Genomic DNA, 14,502 nt, shown 5'->3' with positions numbered 1-14,502 from the left:
TGCGTTCAAGAAAATTCAAGGAGATTTTACAAAGTAAAGACTATTATTTACCATACACAACAGTCATTTTAATTGTTTAGATGATCTGAAAATGTGGGGGCAAAACTGTAGAATAAAAAGAAATATTGTACAAAAGTAGTGTGATTTATATTTAGATTATTCTGTGTGCAAGTTGACTTCTGTGAGAGGATGTCATTTTTTGTGATATCCATTTAAGTTCCTCAAGCAAATACACTTATCAGTCAAACGTTTTTGAACAGTAAGATTTTTAATGTTTTTTTTTTAAATGAGTCTCTTCTGCTCACTAAGCCTGCATTTATTTAATCTAAAATACAGCAAAATCAGTAAAATTGTGAAATATTTTTACTATTTAAAATAACTGTTTTCTATTTGAATATATTTAAAAATGTAATTTATTCCTGTGATCAAAGCTAAATTTTCAGCATCATCATTACTCCAATCTTCAGTGTCACATGATCCTTCATAAATCATTCTAATATGCTGATTTGTTATTTTAGAAATTATAGAAATGAATACTTAGCAAGGATGCTTTAAATTGATCAAAAGTGATGAAGACATTTATATATTATAAAAAGATTTCTATTTCAGATAAATGCTGTTCTTCTAAACTTTCTGTTCATCAAAGAAACCTGAAAAAGTGCTATAATAATAAATGCTTTTTAAGGAGCAAATCAGAATATTATAATGATTTCTGAAGGATTATATGATTTTAAAAATGTAGTTTTGAAATCACAGTTATAAATTACGTTTTAAAATATATTAGAATTGTACTATTTTTGTACTTCGGATCAAAGAAATGCAGGCTTGGTGAGCAGAAGAGACTTCTTTAAAAAAAATTAACTTTTGACTGCTAGTGTATATAGATTTTTTACTGCATATTTAACTATTTTAAAGTCACTGATTTTAAACAATTGTAAAGAAATACACAACGTAAAGTTGACATTCAAAGTGATATTCTTTTCAAATAAGCTACACATTGCCATGTGTACTTTTAAGCAAATGTAATATTTATTAACTTGGTGAATAAAGTCTTATATGATCATATTAAAAACATCTAATAAAAATGTGATGTGATCGAAAATCTGTGATAATACACTGACAGCTTATGCATTTTGTTTATTATGCATAAAAGTTTACCTCATATATCTTTGTATAAAAACTAACACAATTATTAGAGTTCAGTGAACTCTAATAAACTTATAAGAGAGGCATTTAGCGACTTGCAACTTTAGAGTCTGTCTTATAGACTTATTTTCACAGTTTTTATGTGCACATTCAAAAGTAACATTTTAGAAATGTTAGAAAAATGTTACCTCACTTCCTTGCAACATCAAGGAGTGAAATCTAAACAATAGTCTTGTTTCAGAACTTCCTTACTCTTCCACTCCACTGATCTGAAATGCCTGGATAGGTGAAAACAATATGGCCGACAGTCTAATGTGCATGGCCAAGTGCTCCATACTCCTTGGTATGGATGATTTCAAACACACTTGCAGATCACAAACGAAAGCGTCTTGCAAGATCCTGTAAACCATCTTAAGTTTTAACTCCTGGCGCTGTGTAAATCTCAAGATCAGTTGTTCACTCAAACATGAATATATGTGAATTTATGTGTCTTGACATTCTTAACAAATTGAATGTGTGAATTTATTGGTCTGTTAGGCATTGTATAATGCAATAATGTTTGTTTTAATGAAAGTTGCCACTGAAATGTAACAGATATCATATTTCTAGTTGACCTTGTGTTAACTGTACTAAAAAGAGTGACATCAGCATGCATTCGGCACATTTAAGCAACTTGTGTATACGGTTGGGAGAAAAAAAAAAGCTGTATTTCGTAGGCTCCTCAGTTCCGTTTTGTTCTTTATTGCGTTCTACAAAAATGTACAGATTTTTTACGATTAAATTATTGTATAAAATTTCTGTATGATTTGTAAATATTCTTTTCAGAAGATGCTAATAAAGACTTTAAGACATTTCTGTTCACATTATTGCATTTTTTAACAGTGCAAATGATCAAAGTTGATCTTTTCTCACCTATTGTCATTAATAATTATGAACTGATTATCGCATTTAGATACTGGAATGTGTTAAAATCATTTTTAAAAAACAGTTATGACATGACTAAGCACTTGATATTTAACATTACTTGCTAAAAATGTATAAATGTTTGAAAAAAAAAAAAGTTTCAAACATTATTTGTGGTTTTTAAAACTCAACATTCAAAATGTAAAGGCAAGTTGACATTTCTGTATGATATATAAAATTAAGCTTGTATTCCCAGCTTTGAAGAACATTAAGACAAAGTAGCACATCAAAGCATGTCTTGTCAGAATAAAGAGAGGCACATTTATTTTAAGGTCTTTATTTCTTGAAAAAGAAACAAAGCAACACAAATGAATCCTGAAATTAAAAGTATTTTTTTTTTGTCACAGATAAACAGAGGCAATCTCAGCCTGCTTTCTAGAGTACATGATTCTCTGCCTCATATGTACAGCAACTCACACACTCACTGACTCACTCTTAGTACCACATACATACTCGCTAAAAGATGCCCAGTATATAGGAAAACTCAATCACATCATACGAGCACACTACCCAAAAAGAAAAAAAAAAAAACCTCACACGTAAAACCCCATGACGACAGTATGTAGGACCTCCACGAACCTTCAACTTGCATACTAGTAAGTCTACAAATTAAGACATTTATTAAACCAAATCTTTCTGTAGTACAGTTTGATTACATCATGTGTACTTCACGTCTTTATAAATGTATAGCTCGATGCAAACAGGCAAGAAAGAAAGACGTCTTCGGGATCTTCTAGTATCGTCCTGCAAAACACAAAAGTTCTATTAGAATGAGTCTGCAATTAAAGTGTCTATCACATGGCACATGATTCAATGGCGAATAATGGGATTTTTATGAGTAATGCACTCTAGAAGCTGTGGCTTATCAAGGAGGCATGCATTTGGGCATATGTGGAAAATTCAGATTGCTGGAGGCTTTTAAATCCACTCACGTGGGCTGTAGGAGCGAGATCTTGAGCGAGACCTGTACCGGCTGTAATAAGGTGACGGAGAGCGCCTCCTGCTGGAGAACAGAAGTTGTTGATCAGATTTCACATTGACATGAAATGTTTGACACACTGTAGTATATATATATTTAATGTTACCTGTATCTGTAATCATACTCGTCATAACGGTCGTATCTGTCATAGCCACGATCGTAATACGAGTCTCGTCTCCGACCTCCGCCACCACCACCACCTCCTCCGCCGCCGCCGCCACCACCACCACCACCGCCGCTGCTGCTGCTCCCTCCTCCGTTACTAAAACAGTCACATTTGAAGTGTTATTGCAAACCACCCATACTAGTTCAGCTTATTTGTCAGAACGGGTTTTTTTGGCATGCGATATACTTACTGTGTGGGCCGACCCATGTAGATGCCTGGTGTGGGTGTGTGTGGACGTTTAGTGATGGAATAATCCACCCTGATGCGCCTTCCATCCAGCTCCATGCCATTAGCCCGCTCCATTGCCTATAGTGAGGGATAAATAGTCTTTTTAGACAGGATATACACTCGCAGAGCTCGTAATAACATTTGAGTGCTCAATGAAGGTTTGAAAAAAAACAAATTAAAATGTCTGTGTTTAAAGGATTAAGGGATAGTTATAATTGAAATTCATTATTTACTCGTCCTTGTGTTATTCCAAACCTGTATAATTTTTTTTTTTTCCTATGGACCGTGAAAGATGACGTTTTGAGAAATGTCATATGCATACAATAGAACTCAATGGACACCAAAACTACTTGGTTACCAGTATTCTTCAAAATATCATGTTTTTTTTAATGCACTGTGATCAAACATAATTGAGTAACCTGCAAATAATTAAAGGATTACTCCTTGTCATCCAAGATGTTCATATCTTTCTTTCTTCAGTCGCAAAGAAATTAAGTTTTTGAGGAAAACATTGCAGGATTTTTCTTCATAATAGTGGACTTCGATGGCGCTCAACAGATTGAAGGTTAAAAAATGCTGTTTCAATGCAAGGGCTATACACAATCCCAGCCAAGGAATAAGGGTCTTATCTAGGGAAATGATTGGTTATTGGTATTTAAAAAAAAAAAAAAAAAATTACAATTTATATACTTTTTAACCTCAAATGCTCGTCTAGCTCTGCACATGCGTACTCTGTGCACTCATTTTCTCCTGCAACTTCAAAATCGTCCTACGTCGCTGCAGAAGTACCAACCCAGTGTTTACGAAGTGATCGCGCAGAGGTGGTCAAATGCCCTTTATAAAAAAGGACAATGTATGGCGATTTTGAAGTTGGAGGTGACAATGAAATGGGAGTTTTTCAACATACCCTAACTGTCTTAAACCAGAGTGCATATGTTTATCGCAGAACTAGATGAGCATTTGTGGTTAAAAAAAAAAAAAAAAAAAGTAGAAATATTTTAAGAAAATCACCAATCGTTTCGTAGATAATACCCTTATTTCTCGGCTGGGATTGTTTAGAGCTCTTTGAAGCTGCACTGATACTGCATTTTAAACCTTCAATCTGTTGAGCACCACTGAAGTCCACTATATAGTGAAAAATCCTGGAATGTTTTTCTCAAAAAACCTAATTTCTTTGCGACTGAAGAAAGACAGACATGAATATCTTGGATGACATGGCGGTAAGCAAATTATCAGGAATTTTTTATTCTGGAAGTGGAGTAATCCTTTAAATAAATGCTTTAAAATAAGTTAACTAACAATGAGCAGTGTATTTTTAAAGTGTTACCAGACTTATTTACTGAAAGTTTTTGACTGAATAGTTCACTTATCAGGAAATTATCATCACCCACATCAAAAAATTTACTCACTCAGGTTATTGAGAAAAACAGTTCAGGATTTTTCTCCAAATAGTGGACTTCAATGGGAGCCAACAAGTTAAAGGTCTAAATTGCCACTTCGATGCAGCTTCAAAGAGCTCAACACAATCCTAGCTGAGGAATAAGGGTCTTATCTAGTGTAACGATCTGTCATTTTCTTAAAAAAACAAAACAACAACAAAAAAAATTTAAATAAAAATATGTCTACAGTTTTGAACCACAAATGCTTGTCTTGCACCAGCTCAACTTAAGGCATGACGTAGTCAAGTTGGAAAGGTCACGAATGACGTAGGCAGAAGTACCAGCCCAGTGTTTACAAAGTGAACGTGTAAAGAAAGTCAAAAACCCTTTACACAAATTTTTGGATTTTTGATTTTGAATTTGGAGGAGAAAATGCTTTTCGGCCTACCCTACCTTTTTGAACTGGAGTACACAGACAAAGAACTAAACAGTTGAGCTAGTGAAAAATGAGCATTTGTGCTTAAGTATAAAAATGTGTATTTTTTTTTTTTTTGTAATTACAGAACGTTTCACTACATAAGACCCTTATTACTCGGCTGGGATCGTGTAGAGCCCTTTAAAGCTACACTGAAATTGCAATTTGGACCTTCAACTGATTGAAGTCCACTATATGAAGAAAAATTCTGGAATGTTATTCTTAAATACCTTAATTACTTTTCGGCTGAAGAAAGAAAGACATGAACATCTTGGATGACATGAGGGTAAATTATCAGGAAATTTTCATTCTGGAAGTGAACTAATCCTTAAAGTGAATTACTAAACCACTTGACAGGTCATTTCTGGTTGGTGATGTACCTCTTTGGAATCGTCAATGTGCTCGAAGTAAACGAAGGCAAAACCACGAGAGCGTCCCGTTCGCTGGTCGTAGACAACATTGACACCGGCTAAAGGGCCGTAACGTGAGAAGACCTCTCTCAGGTCTCGCTCTGTTGTGTACAGACTGAGACCAAACACACCCAGACAAGTGTTCGGATCTGGATTTGCCTGTAAGAGGGACAGAGGTGTCAGCACTAGAACAAGATTCAGTAAACCAAAAACTGAACAATGACCAAATAAAACACTGATTTGTGTGACTAAAATTCTGCAAAATCATATCAATATGTAAACGTTAGATTTACATCATCACATCTTTGATGAGACATCAACATATTTAAGGAAAAAAGCATACATGTAATTCAATTCTCTATCTCCTACTGTGAATCTTAAAATTTTATAGCACAGAAAATATTCACATGCAATGACATTAAATAATTAGTGGACATGATGGAAAGCAGCTCAACATTCCTTTCGTATGTAACAACCAGTCTTGTTTCCTGTGTGTTTATTGTTACACCCCTACAACAGAGATGGATGGACAGTTTTTCAGGAAATACTTCATTGCTTTCTCTGGTGGGGCGGCAAATCAACATGACTGCCTAATTCTCAGAAATCTCTCTGGGTAACTGTGTGACAGTATTTAATAACTTAATAATATTTTAAAAGAGATTTTGATGCAAAAACAAACATTGCAGCTTTCCGTCCAACAAAACATTTCACAGTATGAATATGGTCATTGCATGAGCCAACTGAATGGCTTCACAGTCACTGCAGGAAGACAAAGCGATTCTTAAAAACCAAAAGTCACCACATGGACCTCTTAACCCCTTTAAAAGGCAACATTGTGACTTGTTTGATCTAGTGGTTATTGTTAAAAGGTTAAGAAAGGTCCACATACCCTGGCGTCACCATGACTGTGCGAGTCTTTTTTGGTATCATGGCTGTTTGAGCTCTGTTGATGTAATAAGAAGGAATGAAAAGGGGTTATTAAAGACAGTCATGCTCGTCCCCGTGAGGCTGTGATGGGGGTTCGCATGCATGTTGTCCAAAACAGTGACACACCTTTATGACTAGCAATTAAAACATCACTTTAAAAAAAAAACAAAAAAAACATGGTAATCTAAAACAAAGTGTGTTGCATTTTAAGTGTAGGTTTCAAAAATCAGAGAACAAAGCTGTCACTAGGCCTGTACTCTAATGCTGATGATACATGGGGCAGCTTTGAGCAATTTTATCGGGCAACTTTTTTTTTTGCAATATTGTTTGGGCACTTTCCCATTGAAAATGGGTAACAGATTTCTATCTGGATAATTTAGATCAATCGTGGGCCCTGTATCTCACCTGGTTGCCCATTGACGGCAACATTTGCCAAAGTTGCCCGGCAACATTGCTCAAAAAGTTGCCCAGTGTATCATCAGCCTAAGGTAATCATGTACCATTTATTGGTAAATGAGGTACAAATATGTACTTTTTAGCCTTTGTACCTTAAAGGAATAGTTCACCCAAAAATGAAAATTCTGTCATATTCACCCTCATGTCGTTTTAAACTCGTAAGGCCGTAGTTCATCTTCAAAACACAAATGAAGATATTCTTATGAAATCAGAGCAATTGCATTGCTGTCTAAGCAGGGTCAGAAAGTGCTCGGATTTCACCACAAATATCTTAATTTGTGTTCTGAAGATGAACAAGGGTCTTACAGGTTTGGAAAGACATGAGAGTGAGTAATTAATGACAGAATTTTCATTTTTGGGTGAACTATCCCTTTAAACAATACTAAATTTTAAATAAGTTACCAGCCCAGTGACATTTTGGGACCTTTTTTAATTTAATTATTGTCAAATCATTTAATTATAAATAATGGGACTACATATCACTGAATTAAAGTGATTACAAGAGATAGTTCAACCAAAAAGTATATTTCTGGTATTATTCATTCACCATTATGTTGTTACAAACCTATATATCAGTGGTTCGCAAACGTTTTGACTCATAGATCTCCCAGATTTTTTTACACAATATGCCCCATATAGACCTCATGCATCAGAGAATTAAGTGAGCAGCCATCTTTGGAATTTTGTCTGTGAACTTTTTTTTTTTTTTTGGCGGAAGCCCTATAGTATCACTGCTGAAAAGTAATTAGCTGGTGAAGTGAATTTACTTACTGTGAAGTAAATGAAAGTTATCATATGTATTGGAATGTTCAAAGTGGATGTGGTAACAAATGTTGGTAGATCGGGTCGATGGTTTATATATAAAAAAAAAAAAACAAAAAAAAAAAACAACACACAACACACACACGCTGCGGAAATATCAACCGAAAGACAAGACAACCAGCAAAGTGCTGAAAAGGGGCAGAGCTACACAAGGTCTACAGAAAAAAAAACTAATATTTCTGGTATTACTGCTACGAGATGACAAAGCTTTTTTTTTTTTTTTTTTTTTTAAACTTTGTTTATCAGCAAATATAAATGATATTATTCCAAACATAATATCTCCAATAAATACTAAGATATTTATGGGTATTTTTGCTGCAAGTATGACAAAGCTTTTTTCAAAACCTTTTTTGGTTTAGTTACAGTAACCGGAAGCATTTACATATGTGACACTGGACTACAAATCCAGTCATAAGAGTCAATTTTTTTTAAATTGAGATTTATACATCTGAAAGCTGAATAAATAAGCTTTCCATTGATGTATAATCTGTTAGGATATGACAATATTTGCCAAGATACAACTATTGATTATCTGGAATTTGGGGGTGCAAAAAAAAAAAAAAAAAAAAATCTAAATATTAAGAAAATTGCCATTAAAGTTGTCCAAATGAAGTTCTAAGCTAGGGCTGCACGATTTTGAGAAAAAACCTAATTGCGGTTTCTGACAAATATTGCGATGCGATTTTCGTTTTTTGCGTTCGATACTTTTAAGTGCATAAAACTAAAATTCTGAATAAAATATGTTGTTACTTTTACGAAACAGAAGGTTAAATAAACTAGAGGTCGACCAATATTGGTTTTTACCGATACCTAGGTTGGACCACACTGGCCGATACCGATTAATTAACCAATAGTTTTTGAAAATGGATACTGAAAGGCAACTAAAATAGTGCTCTACTAGTTTTTAAAAAAGTATTAAACCATACTTTGTAAATTAATAAAAATAATAATTATATATTGATCATTAAAGTTATTTCATAGTTCATTAATGTTAACAAAATAAACTTCAAAATTTAACAATATATCAGTAAATGTTGAAATTAACACACTCTAACAAGGAACAACACTTCTATTCTACAGCTTTCATAAATCTTAGTTGATGTTACAAATGGGCTCATTGTAAAGGGGTGGGAATCTTTACATTTTAACAATATGTAAAATTGCTTTGTTTCTATGCTTTTGGTTTATATTAAAATTAAGATTCAATTTAATTAGATTTTATATTAAATTAATTTCGTGCAGAATTTACTTAATCTTTTTTATATAAGCAGGCTACTTTTTAAAACAATTGACAGTAACATATGACAGTGGCTGCTTTCACAGGCTTCAATGAATGCACCGATCTATTTCGATATATCAGATGTTTTGTCCTGCTCTGAAAACATAACTGGTTGTGTTTACATCAGTTTCGTATAAAAGTATTCAAAAATGCAAGTGCATTTAACCGCATCCGCAATCGAGCTTTTTAGGACGAACAAACACAAAGAGAAAGTGAAAGTCTGCCAGTGCGCGAGTTTTGTGCATCTAATAGTACTGCATTACAAACGGCAGAAATGAAGGCATATCTTAAGTAAAACACTGCGGGTGGAAGCACACACTGTCAAACAATGCGCACGTGTCGCATAGTGCAAATTCTGTGCAATGAAGCCCGCTGCATCTCTAGCGCGCACACGTGCCATATGCAGGAAAAAACACAAGCTCATTGAAAAGAGGATTGCGATGCATCGAAGAATCCATTTTTCACCCAGCCTTAATGAAACCAGGCAAAAGTGCAGCGCTGCGTTGCGCGGACAACTCGCAGGTATCACACACACACACGCACACACACACAGGACGCTCGCATGTAGTTCAAGGGGAAGTCTAAAACAGTTTATTTAATCAGCAAACGGGCAAATGTTTACTTAAAGAATGATCAAAAAAAGCAGCAAAGATTAGTTTAAACAACAGATCAAACGAAAAGAGAAAGAGCTATATATATTGTTGTAGCCATTTAAGATTTTTTTTTCTGTTTTACATTGTTTAAATATTATTTGTGTTTTGTTTAAGTTTAATTTGTTTATTACAAAAGAAGTTTGTGTAACTTGTAAATGTCATAAAGGACGTGGTATGAATTGGACTGCATTACGGCGGGAGAATTTGAGAGGGTCAGACACAATTTTTTGACAACTTCGTACGTTTTTATTTGTGGGAAATCCTTTCTTAAACGAATTTCGTTTTGTATAATTTTTATCTTAATTTTTAATACATATTTTTGTTGATCAGTTATTAAAATCAAATAAGAACAAGGAAAACTGGCATTGTGAAATTAAGTGCATAACCATGCTTCCGCGGCCTGAAGAAAAGGCTAAAACATAAATTATCTCTCTATATGAAGCATACAGACTTTATTAAAGCTACAGAAATACAAACGTTTCACTTAAATGCACAATCCTTAATCTTCCAGCCCAGGGTCAAGTCTTTATGAACATTTACAAAGATCTGGGACAGATATGATGTAATGTAAAACTATGAATTAGCTGCTTTGCTGCTGACAGAAAGCCGGTGCACTGCATACAACCTTGTTTCCATTGCCATTTCTGATTGGCCAGCAAGCCAGGAACGCAAGATTCGACCATTTTGATTGGCTAATAGGTTTGTCATTCAAATGTCAGAGGCGGGGAAAAAACCTCAGCCTCCTGAGGTTAGGTTATTGCGGGAGTTAAAACCTCAATATCGATGCGATAAAGGTTAATCGTGCAGCCCTATTCTAAGCAATGCATATTACAAATCAAAAATTAAGTTTTGATATATTTATGGTAGGAAATCTACAAAATATGTTCATGGAACATGATCTGTACTTAAAATCCTAACAATTTTAAGCATAAAAGAAAAATCTATAATTTTGACCCATACAATGTATTGTTGGCTATTGCCAAATATACCCGTGCTACTTAAGACTGGTTTTGTGGTCCAGGTTCACATATATTAAATTAATGAAGCATAATTTGTTTTCTTTAACTGCAGTATGTTTTTTCAAGGAGAACAATATTTATTTTGGAGGAAGGGGTGATTAAATTTTTTCCCTTGCATTTTAATTTAAAATAAAATGTAAAGATTTAACATAATTTATTGATTTAAATACTTTGAAGTCATTCTGAAAGTTCACTTAGGCCCCACTTAGCTATGAACCACTTCTGTATGCTGCCTTAAAATCTAATACGCATTTTCAATAATATGATGGTGAACAAACAATAACAATTTAATTTTTGAGTGAACTATTTTTAACAGCTACTGCAATGACAGTAGTTGTGGTCTCTCTGAACTTTGACCTCATCCTATGATACTCACCCGGCTGCCAGCGTGTCTGCGTCGGTTAGACATGGGCGACGTGCTCTGGCTTCGCTTGCGTCGGTATTCAGGACTGTAGGAGCGAGAACGGGACTTCTTCCGGTGGGAGTGAGACCGAGAGCGGCTGTAGCGGCGATTTGAATGGCGCCGAGAGCGAGACCTGGAAAGAACCAAAAACAGAGTGTGAGGAATACCAAATAAACAGAAATGAAAGAAGGAAATGACCATGAACTGACCTGGACTTGGAGCGGGATCGGGATCTGGATTCAGAACGTTTGGATGCTCGGGAAGGGCTGGGAGAGCCAGACCTGCTCTCCGTCTTGGGTTGGACAGGACTGCCCCGCTCCGATTTGGATGGTGAGCGGGATTCCTAACATCACAGCAATATGTTATTACATTTACAAGACAAACGCTCACATAGCAAGCAAACCTACACACTCACAGCACATTCATAATTGCAGAAATCCAAACATTCACTTTATTACAGCTGTGGAGGAAAGTGTTAGAATTACTTAAATTATATCATGGAATAATAACAAAACAAAAAATTTTATAACATTATCGATAGATTTACAAAGGCTACAAAGTCATCACAGGTCCTTGTGATGCTTGTTCTTTAGCCGAATCACCATAGTAAAGCTACAGACATGCAAATGATCATCAAGAAGAGATTAGAAAGACACTTGGAACACAAATTCTGCATTTACTTAACCTACGGACTTATTCATTCTTCCGTTTTCAGTATACGCTATTCCTTTCTCTCAGGCATTTTATTCTTCGGTCTTCATTTGTTCAGTTTTCATTTTTCTTTTCCTTTTCATTTCTTCACCCCAATCTGAAACCTCTTTTCTTTTTTCTGCTTTAGACACATAACGCGAGCGTGCTTCTATCTGACCGATCTTCCGTTCTTTTCTCCCCTTCCCACTTAACCGTCTGCTCTGTAAACATTTTCTCTGTAAAAGCCTTCTTTTATCTTGAATATTCTTCCACATTCTTGGCCTTAACTCTTCAAATCCTTCACGACCAATAACCTTAATGAAAAAAGAACATTCAGAGCAATTAAGATCAAGCGAAATTTAGGGAAAAAAATGAAGTGAACTATTCAAATTTCACTACTCCTTTTGAAACACAGATGTTTGTTTGGTTACATAATCACATGGTATAAGAGAGAGAGGGTAAGGAAAGATCAGAAATGTTGGAAAGAGAAACCAAAAGTAAGTTACTCAGGCTGCTATTGTGTGAATGCAAACTCGTGTTTTAACATATTGAAACACTTGTAAAGTAACTTCCTAATCAATATCTGCTTCAAAAGATGTACTATTGTAGTAAAAAAACAAACAAAAAAACAATGAACACATGCTGGTGAAAATCCTCGCCATGCTCAACCCACAATTACATTTATTTGATATTCAACATCGTAAAGAACTGTAATAATCTAAAATGACTAGATATTAAATGTGTAGAGAATTGTTAACCGATAAGTGTGTATCAGCTGATCTATCTGCTCAGTTAAATTGTAAATAAACAAAAGACAAGGGCAGTTAGCCGTTCACTAATCGAGCATTACCCCAAAGAGAAAGAGAAAACATTTAAGGCAAACAACAGAACGGTTTACACAAAAATAATGCTTACCCTCCCCTCGAATTGTGGCTCCTCGGCATCACTCATTTTTAAAGTATTAATGATTGGCAAAAGCGCGAAAATGAAGATATTCTTCCACGAAGACTTCCGCTCTTAACGTAACAGCAGAAAATGGCTGACCAGCTGAAGCGCGCGATGAACTATGGGAGGCGATTCTCAACAAATACGTCACATCCCCTTCTAAGTTTATAGCGAGATAGATAGATAGATAGATAGATAGATAGATAGATAGATAGATAGATAGATAGATAGATAGATAGATAGATAGATAGATAGATAGATAGATAGATAGATAGATAGATAGATAGATAGATGTAGGTTTTGTATGTATAATAATAGACTAGCAAACTGTATTTTATAATTTATAGATTATAAATCAATATATACAAAAAAAATTGATAGATAGCTAGACAGAGAAGGATTTTTATGTAAATGTATGCACTAACAAATTATATGTTTATAATTTATAGATTTTAAATCAACATATCCAAAATTATAATTTAAAAAAAATGTATAGATATACAATACACAGTTGAGGTCAAAAGTTTAAACCCCCCTTTCAGAATCTGCAAAATGTAAATTATTTTACCAAAATAAGAGGGATCAGACAAAATGCATGTTGTTTATTTAGTACTGACATGAATAAGATATTTTACATAAAAGATGTTTACATATAATCCACAAGATAAAAAATAGTAGTGGAATCTATAAAAATAACCCCATTCAAAAGTTTACATCCCCTTGATACTGTGTTGTTACCTGAATGTTCCACAGCTGTGCTTTTTTGTTTAGTAAGAGTTGTTCATGAGTTGCTTGTTTGTCCTTTACAGTTAAACTGCCTGCTGTTCTTCAGAAAAAATCCTTCAGGTCCCATAAATTATTTGGTTTTTCAGTATTTTTGTGTATTTGAACCATGCATTAAGCATCAGGAGGTTAAAAAACTTTGAATTTGGAGATCAGGGTAAATTGAAACAAACAAATTTTGTCTTCTGGGAAACATGTAACTATCTTCTGTAGCCTTTGAAGGGTAGTACTAAATGAGAAAAAAAAAAATATTTAGGCAAAATAAGAAAATTTTACACATCTCCATTCTGTCCAAAAGTTTTCATCCCCATTCATCTTAATGGTTTTTCCATCTGAAGCATCAGTGAGCGTTTGAACCTTCTTTAATAGTTGCATATGAGTCCCTCAGTTGTCCCCAGAATCATACAGTCATTGTTGGAAAGGGTTCAAATACACAAAAATGCTGGAAAACTAAAGAATTTGTGGGACCTGAACGATTGTTCTGAAGAACAGCAGGCAGCTTAACTGTTCAGGACAAACAAAAGACTCATGAACAACTATCACTAAATAAAAAACACAGCTGTGGATCATACTGGTAACAGCACAGTATTGAGAATCAAGTGTATGTAAACTTTTGAACAGGGTAATTTTCAAAACTATAAAAATTCAACTATTATTTTCTCTTGTGGACTATATGTAAACATCTCTTATGTGAAATATCTTATTCAGGTCAGTACTAAATAAACAATAGCATGCATTTCCATTTTCATTTGATCAAATTTATGGCACAAATAAATGTT

The 14,502-nt window shown here is 34.4% G+C and overlaps 1 protein-coding gene across 3 annotated transcripts; it reads right to left on the bottom strand.

The window, feature by feature from the left end:
- Nucleotides 1-2,370: 2,370 nt before the first annotated feature.
- On the bottom strand, nt 2,371-13,043 carry tra2a (transformer 2 alpha homolog). 3 transcript variants are annotated; one of them, XM_073821741.1, is made up of 9 exons: nt 12,911-13,043; nt 11,515-11,648; nt 11,279-11,438; nt 6,636-6,689; nt 5,717-5,905; nt 3,445-3,560; nt 3,195-3,350; nt 3,042-3,112; nt 2,371-2,853 (listed from the first exon to the last, which is right to left on the bottom strand). In XM_073821741.1, the coding sequence occupies exons 1-9, from the start codon at nt 12,944-12,946 to the stop codon at nt 2,843-2,845; spliced, it is 927 nt and encodes a 308-aa protein (XP_073677842.1). In that variant the 5' UTR covers nt 12,947-13,043; the 3' UTR covers nt 2,371-2,842. The 3 variants fall into 3 exon arrangements, with proteins under 3 accessions (XP_073677842.1, XP_073677843.1, XP_073677844.1); XM_073821742.1 differs by having other exon boundaries at nt 3,042-3,109; XM_073821743.1 differs by lacking the exon at nt 12,911-13,043 and adding an exon at nt 11,995-12,904.
- Nucleotides 13,044-14,502: the final 1,459 nt, after the last annotated feature.

This window comes from Garra rufa, chromosome 17 (assembly GCF_049309525.1).
Source record: "Garra rufa chromosome 17, GarRuf1.0, whole genome shotgun sequence".
Classification (NCBI taxonomy): Eukaryota; Metazoa; Chordata; class Actinopteri; order Cypriniformes; family Cyprinidae; genus Garra; species Garra rufa.
The sequence above is the reverse complement of the archived record's forward strand: the minus strand, read 5'-3'. Positions and strand labels throughout refer to the sequence as shown.